Source organism: Oncorhynchus masou, chromosome 5 (genome assembly GCF_036934945.1).
Source record: "Oncorhynchus masou masou isolate Uvic2021 chromosome 5, UVic_Omas_1.1, whole genome shotgun sequence".
NCBI lineage: Eukaryota > Metazoa > Chordata > Actinopteri > Salmoniformes > Salmonidae > Oncorhynchus > Oncorhynchus masou.
This window is the reverse complement of record NC_088216.1, coordinates 4,422,321-4,444,577: the sequence shown is the minus strand read 5'-3', so window position 1 is coordinate 4,444,577 and position 22,257 is coordinate 4,422,321. Positions and strand designations below refer to the sequence as shown.

General features: G+C 41.8%; 1 protein-coding gene across 1 annotated transcript in view; it reads left to right on the top strand.

Moving 5' to 3' along the window:
- LOC135531044 (adhesion G protein-coupled receptor E2-like) overlaps positions 1 to 22,248 on the top strand; it is an 84,272-nt gene extending 62,024 nt beyond the window's left edge. The window contains exon 12 of the mRNA XM_064959184.1: positions 21,709 to 22,248. Within this exon, the coding sequence (XP_064815256.1) occupies positions 21,709 to 22,242 (534 nt within the window). The 3' untranslated portion in view covers positions 22,243 to 22,248. The remainder of the gene's footprint in view (positions 1 to 21,708) is intronic.
- The last annotated feature ends 9 nt before the right edge of the window (positions 22,249 to 22,257 follow it).

Here is a 22,257-nt window from a genome sequence, read left to right as displayed (position 1 = left end):
CAAAAGTAAGGAACATTTGCAATATGTTTTAACAGTGAGGTACCATCACCAAAAGCGACATTCTGAAATCAACCCAAAAGAGCCATGGAGAGGTACCAGTATCACTGCCCAGACATCCCGAGGTCATCGGGCCAGTCAATTTGGCATTCCTGCGTGATTTTTATAGCATGACAAATTGGTGATGGTGACTGCCCAGTTAACCATATGGCAAATGCACAGTGACTTTGAAAGAGTGAGAAAAATCACCAAATGGACATTCTGAAATCAGCCCAAACGAGCGATGGAGAGGTACCAGTATCACTGCCCAGCCATCCCGAGGTCATCGGGCCAGTCAATTTGGCATTCCTGCATGATTTTTATGGCATGACAAATTGGTGATGGTGACTGCCCAGTTAACCATATGGCAAATGCACAGTGACTTTGAAAGAGTGAGAAAAATCACCAAATGGACATTCTGGAATCAACCCTAACGAGTGATGGAGAGGTACCAGAATCACTGCCAAGCCATCCCGAGTTCATCGGGCCAGTTAATTTGGCATTCCTGCACAAATTTTCAGTGACTTTGCAAAAGTAAGGAACATTTGCAATATGTTTTAACAGTGAGGTACCATCACCAAAAGCGACATTCTGAAATCAACCCAAACGAGCCATGGAGAGGTACCAGTATCACTGCCCAGCCATCCCGAGGTCATCGGGCCAGTCAATTTGGCATTCCTGCAAAAATTTTCAGTGACTTTGCAAAAGTAAGGAACATTTGCAATATGTTTTAACAGTGAGGTACCATCACCAAAAGCGACATTCTGAAATCAACCCAAACGAGCCATGGAGAGGTACCAGTATCACTGCCCAGACATCCCTATGTCATCGGGCCAGTCAATTTGGCATTCCTGCATGATTTTTATAGCATGACATATTGGTGATGGTGACTGCCCAGTTAACCATATGGCAAATGCACAGTGACTTTGCAAAAGTGAGAAAACATGACCAAATGGACATTCTGAAATCAACACAAACAATGGCATGACCATAGTGTCCAGACTGTTCCGAGTCCAACGAGGTGCCCCGCTTGACCGTAGCTCGCTCGGTCTGAGCGCGGCGACCATGAGAAAAATAGGCCCAATATGAAGCCTTCACCAGTACGTCATTTGATTTTGGGTGACAGCGGCGGAACCGTTAGGTTTAGAAAGACAATTCAACCACAGGACTGTTCCTAAGGTCCTCCTGATCTGTCCAAGCCTATCCTTGACCGTGTGACATTAACCCTTCACAGTCAAAAGAAGGTGTTTACATAAAAACAGTGTTCATTGACTTCTCTCCCCATAGGAATATATTGGCTGCTCCACTAAATACAACCTGGAGTCTATATGGGTTATGAATGTTGTATGAACCTGTCTTTGGTACCAGTCCATCAGACCACTATAAGGTCTACCTGTGTCGATTCTAAGCTTCCTGGACCAACCGGAAGTGGTCCAAATCGCCCTAAAAGTGTATACCCATACACTGCCTGCAATTTGATGGACATAGTGCATTGAACCCTGTGTAAATCAGTCAGTTTTCATGGTAAAGACTTAAAACTCAGGATTCTCTAATGGAATACCCCAATGAGGATGTATGTTGAGTTACAGCTTCCTGTGCCAACCGGAAGTGCCATAATTGGTCTCTCATGGGCTGTTTGGAGGGGTTAAAAATATCAGATCTTTCCAAAACTTCATATATATGATTAGGCAACCCCCATGAACTGTAAATCAGTCATTTTTCCCATAAAAATTCAAAGGAAAACTAAATCACACAGATACACAACATGGATGGAGGGACGTATCATTGGGGTGCGTAGAGACTGACAGTGCCTCCAATAGTTAGCTTTGAATGATATCAAATTGACTGATGGACAGTGACTTGCAGGTGACTCTTGTCCATTAGCAATATGTTTAAGCGGTGAGGTACCATCACCAAAAGCGACATTCTGAAATCAACCCAAACGAGCGATGGAGAGGTACCAGTATCACTGCCCAGACATCCCTATGTCATCGGGCCAGTCAATTTGGCATTCCTGCATGATTTTTATAGCATGACAAATTGGTGATGGTGACTGCCCAGTTAACCATATGGCAAATGCACAGTGACTTTGAAAGAGTGAGAAAAATCACCAAATGGACATTCTGAAATCAGCCCAAACGAGCGATGGAGAGGTACCAGAATCACTGCCAAGCCATCCCGAGTTCATCGGGCCAGTCAATTTGGCATTCCTGCAAAAATTTTCAGTGACTTTGCAAAAGTAAGGAACATTTGCAATATGTTTTAACAGTGAGGTACCATCACCAAAAGCGACATTCTGAAATCAACCCAAACGAGCCATGGAGAGGTACCAGAATCACTGCCAAGCCATCCCGAGTTCATCGGGCCAGTCAATTTGGCATTCCTGCACAAATTTTCAGTGACTTTGCAAAAGTAAGGAACATTTGCAATATGTTTTAACAGTGAGGTACCATCACCAAAAGCGACATTCTGAAATCAACCCAAACGAGCGATGGAGAGGTACCAGTATCACTGCCCAGACATCCCTATGTCATCGGGCCAGTCAATTTGGCATTCCTGCATGATTTTTATGGCATGACAAATTGGTGATGGTGACTGCCCAGTTAACCATATGGCAAATGCACAGTGACTTTGCAAAAGTGAGAAAAATCACAAAATGGACATTCTGGAATCGACACTAACGAGTGATGGAGAGGTACCAGAATCACTGCCAAGCCATCCCGAGGTCATCGGGCCAGTCAATTTGGCATTCCTGCAAAAATTTTCAGTGACTTTGCAAAAGTAAGGAACATTTGCAATATGTTTTAACAGTGAGGTACCATCACCAAAAGCGACATTCTGAAATCAACCCAAACGAGCCATGGAGAGGTACCAGTATCACTGCCCAGCCATCCCGAGGTCATCGGGCCAGTCAATTTGGCATTCCTGCAAAAATTTTCAGTGACTTTGCAAAAGTAAGGAACATTTGCAATATGTTTTAACAGTGAGGTACCATCACCAAAAGCGACATTCTGAAATCAACCCAAACGAGCGATGGAGAGGTACCAAAATCACTGCCCAGCCATCCCTATGTCATCGGGCCAGTCAATTTGGCATTCCTGCATGATTTTTATGGAATGACAAATTGGTGATGGTGACTGCCCAGTTAACCATATGGCAAATGCACAGTGACTTTGCAAAAGTGAGAAAACATGACCAAATGGACATTCTGAAATCAACCAAACGAGTGATGGAGAGGTACCAGAATCACTGCCAAGCCATCCCGAGGTCATCGGGCCAGTCAATTTGGCATTCCTGCAAAAATTTTCAGTGACTTTGCAAAAGTAAGGAACATTTGCAATATGTTTTAACAGTGAGGTACCATCACCAAAAGCGACATTCTGAAATCAACCCAAACGAGCCATGGAGAGGTACCAGTATCACTGCCCAGCCATCCCGAGGTCATCGGGCCAGTCAATTTGGCATTCCTGCAAAAATTTTCAGTGACTTTGCAAAAGTAAGGAACATTTGCAATATGTTTTAACAGTGAGGTACCATCACCAAAAGCGACATTCTGAAATCAACCCAAACGAGCGATGGAGAGGTACCAAAATCACTGCCCAGCCATCCTGAGGTCATCGGGCCAGTCAATTTGGCATTCCTGCATGATTTTTATGGCATGACAAATTGGTGATGGTGACTGCCCAGTTAACCATATGGCAAATGCACAGTGACTTTGCAAAAGTGAGAAAACATGACCAAATGGACATTCTGAAATCAACCCTAACGAGTGATGGAGAGGTACCAGAATCACTGCCAAGCCATCCCGAGTTCATCGGGCCAGTCAATTTGGCATTCCTGCACAAATTTTCAGTGACTTTGCAAAAGTAAGGAACATTTGCAATATGTTTTAACAGTGAGGTACCATCACCAAAAGCGACATTCTGAAATCAACCCAAACGAGCGATGGAGAGGTACCAGAATCACTGCCAAGCCATCCCGACTTCATCGGGCCAGTCAATTTGGCATTCCTGCAAAAATTTTCAGTGACTTTGCAAAAGTAAGGAACATTTGCAATATGTTTTAACAGTGAGGTACCATCACCAAAAGCGACATTCTGAAATCAACCCAAACGAGCCATGGAGAGGTACCAGTATCACTGCCCAGACATCCCTATGTCATCGGGCCAGTCAATTTGGCATTCCTGCATGATTTTTATAGCATGACAAATTGGTGATGGTGACTGCCCAGTTAACCATATGGCAAATGCACAGTGACTTTGAAAGAGTGAGAAAAATCACCAAATGGACATTCTGGAATCGACCATAACGAGTGATGGAGAGGTACCAGAATCACTGCCAAGCCATCCCGAGGTCATCGGGCCAGTCAATTTGGCATTCCTGCAAAAATTTTCAGTGACTTTGAAAAAGTAAGGAACATTTGCAATATGTTTTAACAGTGAGGTACCATCACCAAAAGCGACATTCTGAAATCAACCCAAACGAGCGATGGAGAGGTACCAGAATCACTGCCCAGCCATCCCGAGTTCATCGGGCCAGTCAATTTGGCATTCCTGCATGATTTTTATGGCATGACAAATTGGTGATGGTGAATGCCCAGTTAACCATATGGCAAATGCACAGTGACTTTGCAAAAGTGAGAAAACATAAACAAATGGACATGATGAAATCAACACCACGAGTGATTGAAAGGAACAACAATCACTGCCCGGCCATCCCGAGTTCATCAGGCCAGTCAATTTTGCATTTCTGAAGGATTTTTGAGCATGTCAAATTTCTTATGACATTTGGCCCCCACAAAACATATGCCTTATGCACAAGCAAAAAAAAACAAAAACATTATAATAATAAAATATGACTAAAGTATGTTGATACAGTTCTTATACGTGTGTAACTGACACAAAAACGGTCCAGAAAGCACTTTTTTAGGGGTGTGTGAAGTTTTTTATGAAATTTAATAATTTTTGACTTTTGACTTCTGACTTCCTATGAAATCATATTGCAGATGGACAAAACACATGCAATATGCGCAAGTAAAAAAAAAAAAAAAAATTATGATAATAAAATATGACTAAAGTATGTTGATACAGTTCTTATACGTGTGTAACTGACACAAAATGCGAAAAATTTCGAAAAACGGTCCAGAAAGCACTTTTTTAGGGGTGTGTGAAGTTTTTTATGAAATTTAAGAATTTTTGACTTTTGACTTCTGACTTCCTATGAAATCATATTGCAAATGGACAAAACATATGCAATATGCGCAAGTAAAAAAATTAAAAAAATTATGTTAATAAAATTGGACAAAAGTATTTTCATACAGTTCTTATACATGTGTAATTGTCAAAAAAAGCGAAAGAATTTCGAAAAACGGTCCAGAAAGCACTTTTTTAAGGGGTGATACGTTTTTTTCAAAAATTCGTTTTTTCAAAATTTGGCTTTTGGATGTTGACTTGGAGTCCAATACCAATATGAAAAACCATGGTGGAGTGCAATCGCCACCTGTTGGATTTTTGAAGTGTTACAACTGGCAATACCCATATGGCAATAGCAGTAAACTTTGCATGAATCAACGCCGCTTTGGGTGGTATTGGCCAATGTGTGCATGGTTCGGTCAATGCCAATAACTTGCCATTCATTTTTGTCCACTACGGGGGTGAAATCCCTTACATAATCACGATGGCCTAACATAATCACGATGGCCTAACATAATCACGATGGCCTAACATAATCACGATGGCCTAACATATTGACGATGGCCTAACATAATCATGATGGCCTAACATAATCATGATGGCCTAACATAATCACGATGGCCTAACATAATCACGATGGCCTAACATAATCACGATGGCCTAACATAATCACGATGGCCTAACATAATCACGATGGCCTAACATAATCACGATGGTCTAACATAATCACGATGGCCTAACATAATCACGATGGCCTAACATAATCACAATGGCCTAACATAATCACGATGGCCTAACATAATCACGATGGCCTAACATAATCACGATGGCCTAACATATTGACGATGGCCTAACATAATCATGATGGCCTAACATAATCACGATGGCCTAACATAATCACGATGGCCTAACATAATCACGATGGCCTAACATAATCACGATGGCCTAACATAATCACGATGGCCTAACATAATCACGATGGCCTAACATAATCACGATGGCCTAAAATAATCACGATGGCCTAACATAATCACGATGGCCTAACATAATCACAATGGCCTAACATAATCACGATGGCCTAACATAATCACGATGGCCTAACATAATCACGATGGCCTAACATATTGACGATGGCCTAACATAATCATGATGGCCTAACATAATCACGATGGCCTAACATAATCACGATGGCCTAACATAATCACGATGGCCTAACATAATCACGATGGCCTAACATAATCACGATGGCCTAACATAATCACGATGGCCTAACATAATCACGATGGCCTAAAATAATCACGATGGTCAAACATAATCATGATGGCCTAACATAATCACGATGGCCTAACATAATCACGATGGCCTAACATAATCACGATGGCCTAACATATTGACGATGGCCTAACATAATCATGATGGCCTAACATATTGATGATGGCCTAACATAATCACGATGGCCTAACATAATCACGATGGCCTAACATATTGACGATGGCTTAACATAATCATGATGGCCTAACATATTGATGATGGCCTAACATAATCACGATGGCCTAACATAATCACGATGGCCTAACATAATCACGATGGCCTAACATATCGACGATGGCCTAACATAATCACAATGGGCTAACGTATCAACGATGGCCTAACATAATCACGATGGCCTAACATAATCACGATGGCCTAACATATTGACGATGGCCTAACATAATCACGATGGCCTAACATATTGACGATGGCCTAACATATTGACGATGGCCTAACATAATCATGATGGCCTAACATATCGACGATGGCCTAACATAATCACGATGGCCTAACATAATCACGATGGCCTAACATATCGACGATGGCCTAACATATCGACGATGGCCTAACATATCAACGGTGGCCTAACATAATCATGTTGGCCTAACATAATCACGATGGCCTAACATAATCACGATGGCCTAACATATCGACGATGGCCTAACATATCGACGATGGCCTAACATATCAACGGTGGCCTAACATAATCATGTTGGCCTAACATAATCACGATGGCCTAACATAATCACGATGGCCTAACATAATCACGATGGCCTAACATAATCACGATGGCCTAACATAATCACGATGGCCTAACATATTGACGATGGCCTAACATAATCATGATGGCCTAACATAATCATGATGGCCTAACATAATCACGATGGCCTAACATAATCACGATGGCCTAACATAATCACGATGGCCTAACATAATCACGATGGCCTAACATAATCACGATGGCCTAACATAATCACGATGGCCTAACATAATCACGATGGCCTAAAATAATCACGATGGTCAAACATAATCATGATGGCCTAACATAATCACGATGGCCTAACATAATCACGATGGCCTAACATAATCACGATGGCCTAACATATTGACGATGGCCTAACATAATCATGATGGCCTAACATATTGATGATGGCCTAACATAATCACGATGGCCTAACATAATCACGATGGCCTAACATATTGACGATGGCTTAACATAATCATGATGGCCTAACATATTGATGATGGCCTAACATAATCACGATGGCCTAACATAATCACGATGGCCTAACATAATCACGATGGCCTAACATATCGACGATGGCCTAACATAATCACAATGGGCTAACGTATCAACGATGGCCTAACATAATCACGATGGCCTAACATAATCACGATGGCCTAACATATTGACGATGGCCTAACATAATCACGATGGCCTAACATATTGACGATGGCCTAACATATTGACGATGGCCTAACATAATCATGATGGCCTAACATATCGACGATGGCCTAACATAATCACGATGGCCTAACATAATCACGATGGCCTAACATATCGACGATGGCCTAACATATCGACGATGGCCTAACATATCAACGGTGGCCTAACATAATCATGTTGGCCTAACATAATCACGATGGCCTAACATAATCACGATGGCCTAACATATCGACGATGGCCTAACATATCGACGATGGCCTAACATATCAACGGTGGCCTAACATAATCATGTTGGCCTAACATAATCACGATGGCCTAACATAATCACGATGGCCTAACATAATCACGATGGCCTAACATAATCACGATGGTCTAACATAATCACGATGGCCTAACATAATCACGATGGCCTAACATAATCACGATGGTCTAACATAATCACGATGGTCTAACATAATCACGATGGCCTAACATAATCACGATGGCCTAACATAATCACGATGGCCTAACATAATCACGATGGCCTAACATAATCACGATGGCCTAACATATTGACGATGGCCTAACATAATCATGATGGCCTAACATAATCATGATGGCCTAACATAATCACGATGGCCTAACATAATCACGATGGCCTAACATAATCACGATGGCCTAACATAATCACGATGGCCTAACATAATCACGATGGCCTAACATAATCACGATGGCCTAACATAATCACGATGGCCTAAAATAATCACGATGGTCAAACATAATCATGATGGCCTAACATAATCACGATGGCCTAACATAATCACGATGGCCTAACATAATCACGATGGCCTAACATATTGACGATGGCCTAACATAATCATGATGGCCTAACATATTGATGATGGCCTAACATAATCACGATGGCCTAACATAATCACGATGGCCTAACATATTGACGATGGCTTAACATAATCATGATGGCCTAACATATTGATGATGGCCTAACATAATCACGATGGCCTAACATAATCACGATGGCCTAACATAATCACGATGGCCTAACATATCGACGATGGCCTAACATAATCACAATGGGCTAACGTATCAACGATGGCCTAACATAATCACGATGGCCTAACATAATCACGATGGCCTAACATATTGACGATGGCCTAACATAATCACGATGGCCTAACATATTGACGATGGCCTAACATATTGACGATGGCCTAACATAATCATGATGGCCTAACATATCGACGATGGCCTAACATAATCACGATGGCCTAACATAATCACGATGGCCTAACATATCGACGATGGCCTAACATATCGACGATGGCCTAACATATCAACGGTGGCCTAACATAATCATGTTGGCCTAACATAATCACGATGGCCTAACATAATCACGATGGCCTAACATATCGACGATGGCCTAACATATCGACGATGGCCTAACATATCAACGGTGGCCTAACATAATCATGTTGGCCTAACATAATCACGATGGCCTAACATAATCACGATGGCCTAACATAATCACGATGGCCTAACATAATCACGATGGCCTAACATAATCACGATGGCCTAACATAATCACGATGGCCTAACATATTGACGATGGCCTAACATAATCATGATGGCCTAACATAATCATGATGGCCTAACATAATCACGATGGCCTAACATAATCACGATGGCCTAACATAATCACGATGGCCTAACATAATCACGATGGCCTAACATAATCACGATGGCCTAACATAATCACGATGGCCTAACATAATCACGATGGCCTAAAATAATCACGATGGTCAAACATAATCATGATGGCCTAACATAATCACGATGGCCTAACATAATCACGATGGCCTAACATAATCACGATGGCCTAACATATTGACGATGGCTTAACATAATCATGATGGCCTAACATATTGATGATGGCCTAACATAATCACGATGGCCTAACATAATCACGATGGCCTAACATATCGACGATGGCCTAACATAATCACAATGGGCTAACGTATCAACGATGGCCTAACATAATCACGATGGCCTAACATAATCACGATGGCCTAACATATTGACGATGGCCTAACATAATCACGATGGCCTAACATATTGACGATGGCCTAACATATTGACGATGGCCTAACATAATCATGATGGCCTAACATATCGACGATGGCCTAACATAATCACGATGGCCTAACATAATCACGATGGCCTAACATATCGACGATGGCCTAACATATCGACGATGGCCTAACATATCAACGGTGGCCTAACATAATCATGTTGGCCTAACATAATCACGATGGCCTAACATAATCACGATGGCCTAACATAATCACGATGGCCTAACATAATCACGATGGCCTAACATAATCACGATGGTCTAACATAATCACGATGGCCTAACATAATCACGATGGCCTAACATAATCACGATGGTCTAACATAATCACGATGGTCTAACATAATCACGATGGCCTAACATAATCACGATGGCCTAACATAATCACGATGGCCTAACATAATTACGATGGCCTAACATATCGACGATGGCCTAACATATTGACGATGGCCTAACATATTGACGGTGGCCTAACATATTGACGGTGGCCTAACATAATCACGATGGCCTAACATAATCACGATGGCCTAACATAATCACGATGGCCTAACATAATCACGATGGCCTAACATAATCACGATGGCCTAACATAATCACGATGGCCTAACATGATCACGATGGCCTAACATAATCACGATGGCCTAACATAATCACGATGGCCTAACATATTGACGATGGCCTAACATAATCACGATGGCCTAACATATTGACGATGGCCTAACATATTGACGATGGCCTAACATAATCATGATGGCCTAACATATCGACGATGGCCTAACATAATCACGATGGCCTAACATAATCACGATGGCCTAACATATCGACGATGGCCTAACATATCGACGATGGCCTAACATATCAACGGTGGCCTAACATAATCATGTTGGCCTAACATAATCACGATTGCCTAACATAATCACGATGGCCTAACATAATCACGATGGCCTAACATAATCACGATGGCCTAACATAATCACGATGGTCTAACATAATCACGATGGCCTAACATAATCACGATGGCCTAACATAATCACGATGGCCTAACATAATCACGATGGCCTAACATAATCACGATGGCCTAACATAATCACGATGGCCTAACATATTGACGATGGCCTAACATAATCATGATGGCCTAACATAATCATGATGGCCTAACATAATCACGATGGCCTAACATAATCACGATGGCCTAACATAATCACGATGGCCTAACATAATCACGATGGCCTAACATAATCACGATGGCCTAACATAATCACGATGGTCTAACATAATCACGATGGCCTAACATAATCACGATGGCCTAACATAATCACGATGGCCTAACATAATCACGATGGCCTAACATAATCACGATTGCCTAACATAATCACGATGGCCTAACATATTGACGATGGCCTAACATAATCATGATGGCCTAACATAATCATGATGGCCTAACATAATCACGATGGCCTAACATAATCACGATGGCCTAACATAATCACGATGGCCTAACATAATCACGATGGCCTAACATAATCACGATGGCCTAAAATAATCACGATGGTCAAACATAATCATGATGGCCTAACATAATCACGATGGACTAACATAATCACGATGGCCTAACATAATCACGATGGCCTAACATATTGACGATGGGTTAACATAATCATGATGGCCTAACATATTGATGATGGCCTAACATAATCACGATGGCCTAACATAATCACGATGGCCTAACATAATCACGATGGCCTAACATAATCACGATGGCCTAACATATCGACGATGGCCTAACATAATCACGATGGGCTAACGTATCAACGATGGCCTAACATAATCACGATGGCCTAACATAATCACGATGGCCTAACATATTGACGATGGCCTAACATAATCACGATGGCCTAACATATTGACGATGGCCTAACATATTGACGATGGCCTAACATAATCATGATGGACTAACATATCGACGATGGCCTAACATAATCACGATGGCCTAACATAATCACGATGGCCTAACATATCGACAATGGCCTAACATATCGACGATGGCCTAACATATCAACGGTGGCCTAACATAATCACGATGGCCTAACATAATCACGATGGCCTAACATAATCACGATGGCCTAACATAATCACGATGGCCTAACATAATCACGATGGCCTAACATAATCACGATGGCCTAACATAATCACGATGGTCTAACATAATCACGATGGCCTAACATAATCACGATGGCCTAACATAATCACGATGGCCTAACATAATCACAATGGCCTAACATAATCACGATGGCCTAACATATTGACGATGGCCTAACATAATCATGATGGCCTAACATAATCATGATGGCCTAACATAATCACGATGGCCTAACATAATCACGATGGCCTAACATAATCACGATGGCCTAACATAATCACGATGGCCTAACATAATCACGATGGCCTAACATAATCACGATGGCCTAAAATAATCACGATGGTCAAACATAATCATGATGGCCTAACATAATCACGATGGCCTAACATAATCACGATGGCCTAACATAATCACGATGGCCTAACATAATCACGATGGCCTAACATAATCACGATGGCCTAACATATCGACGATGGCCTAACATAATCACGATGGGCTAACGTATCAACGATGGCCTAACATAATCACGATGGCCTAACATAATCACGATGGCCTAACATATTGACGATGGCCTAACATAATCACGATGGCCTAACATATTGACGATGGCCTAACATATTGACGGTGGCCTAACATAATCACGATGGCCTAACATAATCACGATGGCCTAACATAATCACGATGGCCTAACATAATCACGATGGCCTAACATAATCACGATGGCCTAACATAATCACGATGGCCTAACATAATCACGATGGTCTAACATAATCACGATGGCCTAACATAATCACGATGGCCTAACATAATCACGATGGCCTAACATAATCACGATGGCCTAACATAATCACGATGGCCTAACATATTGACGATGGCCTAACATAATCATGATGGCCTAACATAATCATGATGGCCTAACATAATCACGATGGCCTAACATAATCACGATGGCCTAACATAATCACGATGGCCTAACATAATCACGATGGCCTAACATAATCACGATGGCCTAACATAATCACGATGGCCTAAAATAATCACGATGGTCAAACATAATCATGATGGCCTAACATAATCACGATGGCCTAACATAATCACGATGGCCTAACATAATCACGATGGCCTAACATAATCACGATGGCCTAACATATTGACGATGGCCTAACATAATCATGATGGCCTAACATATTGATGATGGCCTAACATAATCACGATGGCCTAACATAATCACGATGGCCTAACATATTGACGATGGCTTAACATAATCATGATGGCCTAACATATTGATGATGGCCTAACATAATCACGATGGCCTAACATAATCACGATGGCCTAACATAATCACGATGGCCTAACATAATCACGATGGCCTAACATATCGACGATGGCCTAACATAATCACAATGGGCTAACGTATCAACGATGGCCTAACATAATCACGATGGCCTAACATAATCACGATGGCCTAACATATTGACGATGGCCTAACATAATCACGATGGCCTAACATATTGACGATGGCCTAACATATTGACGATGGCCTAACATAATCATGATGGCCTAACATATCGACGATGGCCTAACATAATCACGATGGCCTAACATAATCACGATGGCCTAACATATCGACGATGGCCTAACATATCGACGATGGCCTAACATATCAACGGTGGCCTAACATAATCATGTTGGCCTAACATAATCACGATGGCCTAACATAATCACGATGGCCTAACATAATCACGATGGCCTAACATAATCACGATGGCCTAACATAATCACGATGGTCTAACATAATCACGATGGCCTAACATAATCACGATGGCCTAACATAATCACGATGGCCTAACATAATCACGATGGCCTAACATAATCACGATGGTCTAACATAATCACGATGGCCTAACATAATCACGATGGCCTAACATAATCACGATGGTCTAACATAATCACGATGGTCTAACATAATCACGATGGCCTAACATAATCACGATGGCCTAACATAATCACGATGGCCTAACATAATCACGATGGCCTAACATAATCACGATGGCCTAACATAATCACGATGGCCTAACATAATCACGATGGTCTAACATAATCACGATGGCCTAACATAATCACGATGGCCTAACATAATCACGATGGCCTAACATAATCACGATGGCCTAACATAATCACGATGGTCTAACATAATCACGATGGCCTAACATAATCACGATGGCCTAACATAATCACGATGGTCTAACATAATCACGATGGTCTAACATAATCACGATGGCCTAACATAATCACGATGGCCTAACATAATCACGATGGCCTAACATAATCACGATGGCCTAACATAATCACGATGGCCTAACATATTGACGATGGCCTAACATAATCATGATGGCCTAACATAATCATGATGGCCTAACATAATCACGATGGCCTAACATAATCACGATGGCCTAACATAATCACGATGGCCTAACATAATCACGATGGCCTAACATAATCACGATGGCCTAACATAATCACGATGGCCTAACATAATCACGATGGCCTAAAATAATCACGATGGTCAAACATAATCATGATGGCCTAACATAATCACGATGGCCTAACATAATCACGATGGCCTAACATAATCACGATGGCCTAACATATTGACGATGGCCTAACATAATCATGATGGCCTAACATATTGATGATGGCCTAACATAATCACGATGGCCTAACATAATCACGATGGCCTAACATATTGACGATGGCTTAACATAATCATGATGGCCTAACATATTGATGATGGCCTAACATAATCACGATGGCCTAACATAATCACGATGGCCTAACATAATCACGATGGCCTAACATATCGACGATGGCCTAACATAATCACAATGGGCTAACGTATCAACGATGGCCTAACATAATCACGATGGCCTAACATAATCACGATGGCCTAACATATTGACGATGGCCTAACATAATCACGATGGCCTAACATATTGACGATGGCCTAACATATTGACGATGGCCTAACATAATCATGATGGCCTAACATATCGACGATGGCCTAACATAATCACGATGGCCTAACATAATCACGATGGCCTAACATATCGACGATGGCCTAACATATCGACGATGGCCTAACATATCAACGGTGGCCTAACATAATCATGTTGGCCTAACATAATCACGATGGCCTAACATAATCACGATGGCCTAACATATCGACGATGGCCTAACATATCGACGATGGCCTAACATATCAACGGTGGCCTAACATAATCATGTTGGCCTAACATAATCACGATGGCCTAACATAATCACGATGGCCTAACATAATCACGATGGCCTAACATAATCACGATGGTCTAACATAATCACGATGGCCTAACATAATCACGATGGCCTAACATAATCACGATGGTCTAACATAATCACGATGGTCTAACATAATCACGATGGCCTAACATAATCACGATGGCCTAACATAATCACGATGGCCTAACATAATCACGATGGCCTAACATAATCACGATGGCCTAACATATTGACGATGGCCTAACATAATCATGATGGCCTAACATAATCATGATGGCCTAACATAATCACGATGGCCTAACATAATCACGATGGCCTAACATAATCACGATGGCCTAACATAATCACGATGGCCTAACATAATCACGATGGCCTAACATAATCACGATGGCCTAACATAATCACGATGGCCTAAAATAATCACGATGGTCAAACATAATCATGATGGCCTAACATAATCACGATGGCCTAACATAATCACGATGGCCTAACATAATCACGATGGCCTAACATATTGACGATGGCCTAACATAATCATGATGGCCTAACATATTGATGATGGCCTAACATAATCACGATGGCCTAACATAATCACGATGGCCTAACATATTGACGATGGCTTAACATAATCATGATGGCCTAACATATTGATGATGGCCTAACATAATCACGATGGCCTAACATAATCACGATGGCCTAACATAATCACGATGGCCTAACATATCGACGATGGCCTAACATAATCACAATGGGCTAACGTATCAACGATGGCCTAACATAATCACGATGGCCTAACATAATCACGATGGCCTAACATATTGACGATGGCCTAACATAATCACGATGGCCTAACATATTGACGATGGCCTAACATATTGACGATGGCCTAACATAATCATGATGGCCTAACATATCGACGATGGCCTAACATAATCACGATGGCCTAACATAATCACGATGGCCTAACATATCGACGATGGCCTAACATATCAACGGTGGCCTAACATAATCATGTTGGCCTAACATAATCACGATGGCCTAACATAATCACGATGGCCTAACATATCGACGATGGCCTAACATATCGACGATGGCCTAACATATCAACGGTGGCCTAACATAATCATGTTGGCCTAACATAATCACGATGGCCTAACATAATCACGATGGCCTAACATAATCACGATGGCCTAACATAATCACGATGGCCTAACATAATCACGATGGCCTAACATAATCACGATGGCCTAACATATTGACGATGGCCTAACATAATCATGATGGCCTAACATAATCATGATGGCCTAACATAATCACGATGGCCTAACATAATCACGATGGCCTAACATAATCACGATGGCCTAACATAATCACGATGGCCTAACATAATCACGATGGCCTAACATAATCACGATGGCCTAACATAATCACGGTGGCCTAAAATAATCACGATGGTCAAACATAATCATGATGGCCTAACATAATCACGATGGCCTAACATAATCACGATGGCCTAACATAATCACGATGGCCTAACATATTGACGATGGCCTAACATAATCATAATGGCCTAACATATTGATGATGGCCTAACATAATCACGATGGCCTAACATAATCACGATGGCCTAACATATTGACGATGGCTTAACATAATCATGATGGCCTAACATATTGATGATGGCCTAACATAATCACGATGGCCTAACATAATCACGATGGCCTAACATATCGACGATGGCCTAACATAATCACAATGGGCTAACGTATCAACGATGGCCTAACATAATCACGATGGCCTAACATAATCACGATGGCCTAACATATTGACGATGGCCTAACATAATCACGATGGCCTAACATATTGACGATGGCCTAACATATTGACGATGGCCTAACATAATCATGATGGCCTAACATATCGACGATGGCCTAACATAATCACGATGGCCTAACATAATCACGATGGCCTAACATATCGACGATGGCCTAACATATCGACGATGGCCTAACATATCAACGGTGGCCTAACATAATCATGTTGGCCTAACATAATCACGATGGCCTAACATAATCACGATGGCCTAACATAATCACGATGGCCTAACATAATCACGATGGCCTAACATAATCACGATGGTCTAACATAATCACGATGGCCTAACATAATCACGATGGCCTAACATAATCACGATGGTCTAACATAATCACGATGGTCTAACATAATCACGATGGCCTAACATAATCACGATGGCCTAACATAATCACGATGGCCTAACATAATTACGATGGCCTAACATATCGACGATGGCCTAACATATTGACGATGGCCTAACATATTGACGGTGGCCTAACATATTGACGGTGGCCTAACATAATCACGATGGCCTAACATAATCACGATGGCCTAACATAATCACGATGGCCTAACATAATCACGATGGCCTAACATAATCACGATGGCCTAACATAATCACGATGGCCTAACATGATCACGATGGCCTAACATAATCACGATGGCCTAACATAATCACGATGGCCTAACATATTGACGATGGCCTAACATAATCACGATGGCCTAACATATTGACGATGGCCTAACATATTGACGATGGCCTAACATAATCATGATGGCCTAACATATCGACGATGGCCTAACATAATCACGATGGCCTAACATAATCACGATGGCCTAACATATCGACGATGGCCTAACATATCGACGATGGCCTAACATATCAACGGTGGCCTAACATAATCATGTTGGCCTAACATAATCACGATGGCCTAACATAATCACGATGGCCTAACATAATCACGATGGCCTAACATAATCACGATGGCCTAACATAATCACGATGGTCTAACATAATCACGATGGCCTAACATAATCACGATGGCCTAACATAATCACGATGGCCTAACATAATCACGATGGCCTAACATAATCACGATGGCCTAACATAATCACGATGGCCTAACATATTGACGATGGCCTAACATAATCATGATGGCCTAACATAATCATGATGGCCTAACATAATCACGATGGCCTAACATAATCACGATGGCCTAACATAATCACGATGGCCTAACATAATCACGATGGCCTAACATAATCACGATGGCCTAACATAATCACGATGGTCTAACATAATCACGATGGCCTAACATAATCACGATGGCCTAACATAATCACGATGGCCTAACATAATCACGATGGCCTAACATAATCACGATTGCCTAACATAATCACGATGGCCTAACATATTGACGATGGCCTAACATAATCATGATGGCCTAACATAATCATGATGGCCTAACATAATCACGATGGCCTAACATAATCACGATGGCCTAACATAATCACGATGGCCTAACATAATCACGATGGCCTAACATAATCACGATGGCCTAAAATAATCACGATGGTCAAACATAATCATGATGGCCTAACATAATCACGATGGACTAACATAATCACGATGGCCTAACATAATCACGATGGCCTAACATATTGACGATGGGTTAACATAATCATGATGGCCTAACATATTGATGATGGCCTAACATAATCACGATGGCCTAACATAATCACGATGGCCTAACATAATCACGATGGCCTAACATAATCACGATGGCCTAACATATCGACGATGGCCTAACATAATCACGATGGGCTAACGTATCAACGATGGCCTAACATAATCACGATGGCCTAACATAATCACGATGGCCTAACATATTGACGATGGCCTAACATAATCACGATGGCCTAACATATTGACGATGGCCTAACATATTGACGATGGCCTAACATAATCATGATGGACTAACATATCGACGATGGCCTAACATAATCACGATGGCCTAACATAATCACGATGGCCTAACATATCGACAATGGCCTAACATATCGACGATGGCCTAACATATCAACGGTGGCCTAACATAATCACGATGGCCTAACATAATCACGATGGCCTAACATAATCACGATGGCCTAACATAATCACGATGGCCTAACATAATCACGATGGCCTAACATAATCACGATGGCCTAACATAATCACGATGGTCTAACATAATCACGATGGCCTAACATAATCACGATGGCCTAACATAATCACGATGGCCTAACATAATCACGATGGCCTAACATAATCACGATGGCCTAACATATTGACGATGGCCTAACATAATCATGATGGCCTAACATAATCATGATGGCCTAACATAATCACGATGGCCTAACATAATCACGATGGCCTAACATAATCACGATGGCCTAACATAATCACGATGGCCTAACATAATCACGATGGCCTAACATAATCACGATGGCCTAAAATAATCACGATGGTCAAACATAATCATGATGGCCTAACATAATCACGATGGCCTAACATAATCACGATGGCCTAACATAATCACGATGGCCTAACATAATCACGATGGCCTAACATAATCACGATGGCCTAACATATCGACGATGGCCTAACATAATCACGATGGGCTAACGTATCAACGATGGCCTAACATAATCACGATGGCCTAACATAATCACGATGGCCTAACATATTGACGATGGCCTAACATAATCACGATGGCCTAACATATTGACGATGGCCTAACATAATCACGATGGCCTAACATATCGACGATGGCCTAACATAATCACAATGGGCTAACGTATCAACGATGGCCTAACATAATCACGATGGCCTAACATAATCACGATGGCCTAACATAATCACGATGGCCTAACATAATCACGATGGCCTAACATAATCACGATGGCCTAACATAATCACGATGGCCTAACATAATCACGATGGCCTAACATATTGACGATGGCCTAACATAATCATGATGGCCTAACATAATCATGATGGCCTAACATAATCACGATGGCCTAACATAATCACGATGGCCTAACATAATCACGATGGCCTAACATAATCACGATGGCCTAACATAATCACGATGGCCTAACATAATCACGATGGCCTAAAATAATCACGATGGTCAAACATAATCATGATGGCCTAACATAATCACGATGGCCTAACATAATCACGATGGCCTAACATAATCACGATGGCCTAACATATTGACGATGGCCTAACATAATCATGATGGCCTAACATATTGATGATGGCCTAACATAATCACGATGGCCTAACATAATCACGATGGCCTAACATATTGACGATGGCTTAACATAATCATGATGGCCTAACATATTGATGATGGCCTAACATAATCACGATGGCCTAACATAATCACGATGGCCTAACATAATCACGATGGCCTAACATAATCACGATGGCCTAACATATCGACGATGGCCTAACATAATCACGATGGGCTAACGTATCAACGATGGCCTAACATAATCACGATGGCCTAACATAATCACGATGGCCTAACATATTGACGATGGCCTAACATAATCACGATGGCCTAACATATTGACGATGGCCTAACATATTGACGATGGCCTAACATAATCATGATGGACTAACATATCGACGATGGCCTAACATAATCACGATGGCCTAACATAATCACGATGGCCTAACATATCGACAATGGCCTAACATATCGACGATGGCCTAACATATCAACGGTGGCCTAACATAATCATGTTGGCCTAACATAATCACGATGGCCTAACATAATCACAATGGCCTAACATAATCACGATGGCCTAACATAATCACGATGGCCTAACATAATCACGATGGTCTAACATAATCACGATGGCCTAACATAATCACGATGGCCTAACATAATCACGATGGTCTAACATAATCACGATGGTCTAACATAATCACGATGGCCTAACATAATCACGATGGCCTAACATAATCACGATGGCCTAACATAATCACGATGGCCTAACATATTGACGATGGCCTAACATAATCATGATGGCCTAACATAATCATGATGGCCTAACATATTGACGATGGCCTAACATAATCATGATGGCCTAACATAATCACGATGGCCTAACATAATCACGATGGCCTAACATAATCACGATGGCCTAACATATCGACACTCTTGTTGCCTTCTGAAATGAAGAAACATTCCTCTAAGAAGTGCTTAGCCTCTCTCCCCCCCCCCCAACCACAGGTGAGGGCAGAGTCTTCACAAATGAACTATACCTGTGTGTTCTGGCGTGTCCATGAAGAGGGAGGGGCGTGGTCAAGTCGTGGCTGTACCAAAGTCACATCTAATGCTACATACACCGTGTGTTCCTGTTCCCACCTTAGCAGCTTTGCTGTTCTCATGGCCCTCTACCCTATAAAGGTACACACACACACACGCGCACGCGCACGCGCACACGCACACGCGCACACACGCACGCACGCACACGCACACACACACACACACGCACACGCGCACACACACACACACACACACACACACACACACACACACACACACACACACACACACACACACACACACACACACACACACACACACACACACACACACACACACACACACACACCGGATGATGTCAAGGTAATGCTCCTCAAGTCGGTTAGGAATTCTACTTTGTGCACAAGTAATTTTTCAAACAATTGTTTACAGACAGATAATGTCACTTATAATTCACTGAATCACAATTCCAGTGGGTCACAAGATTACAGACACTAACTTGACTGTGCCTTT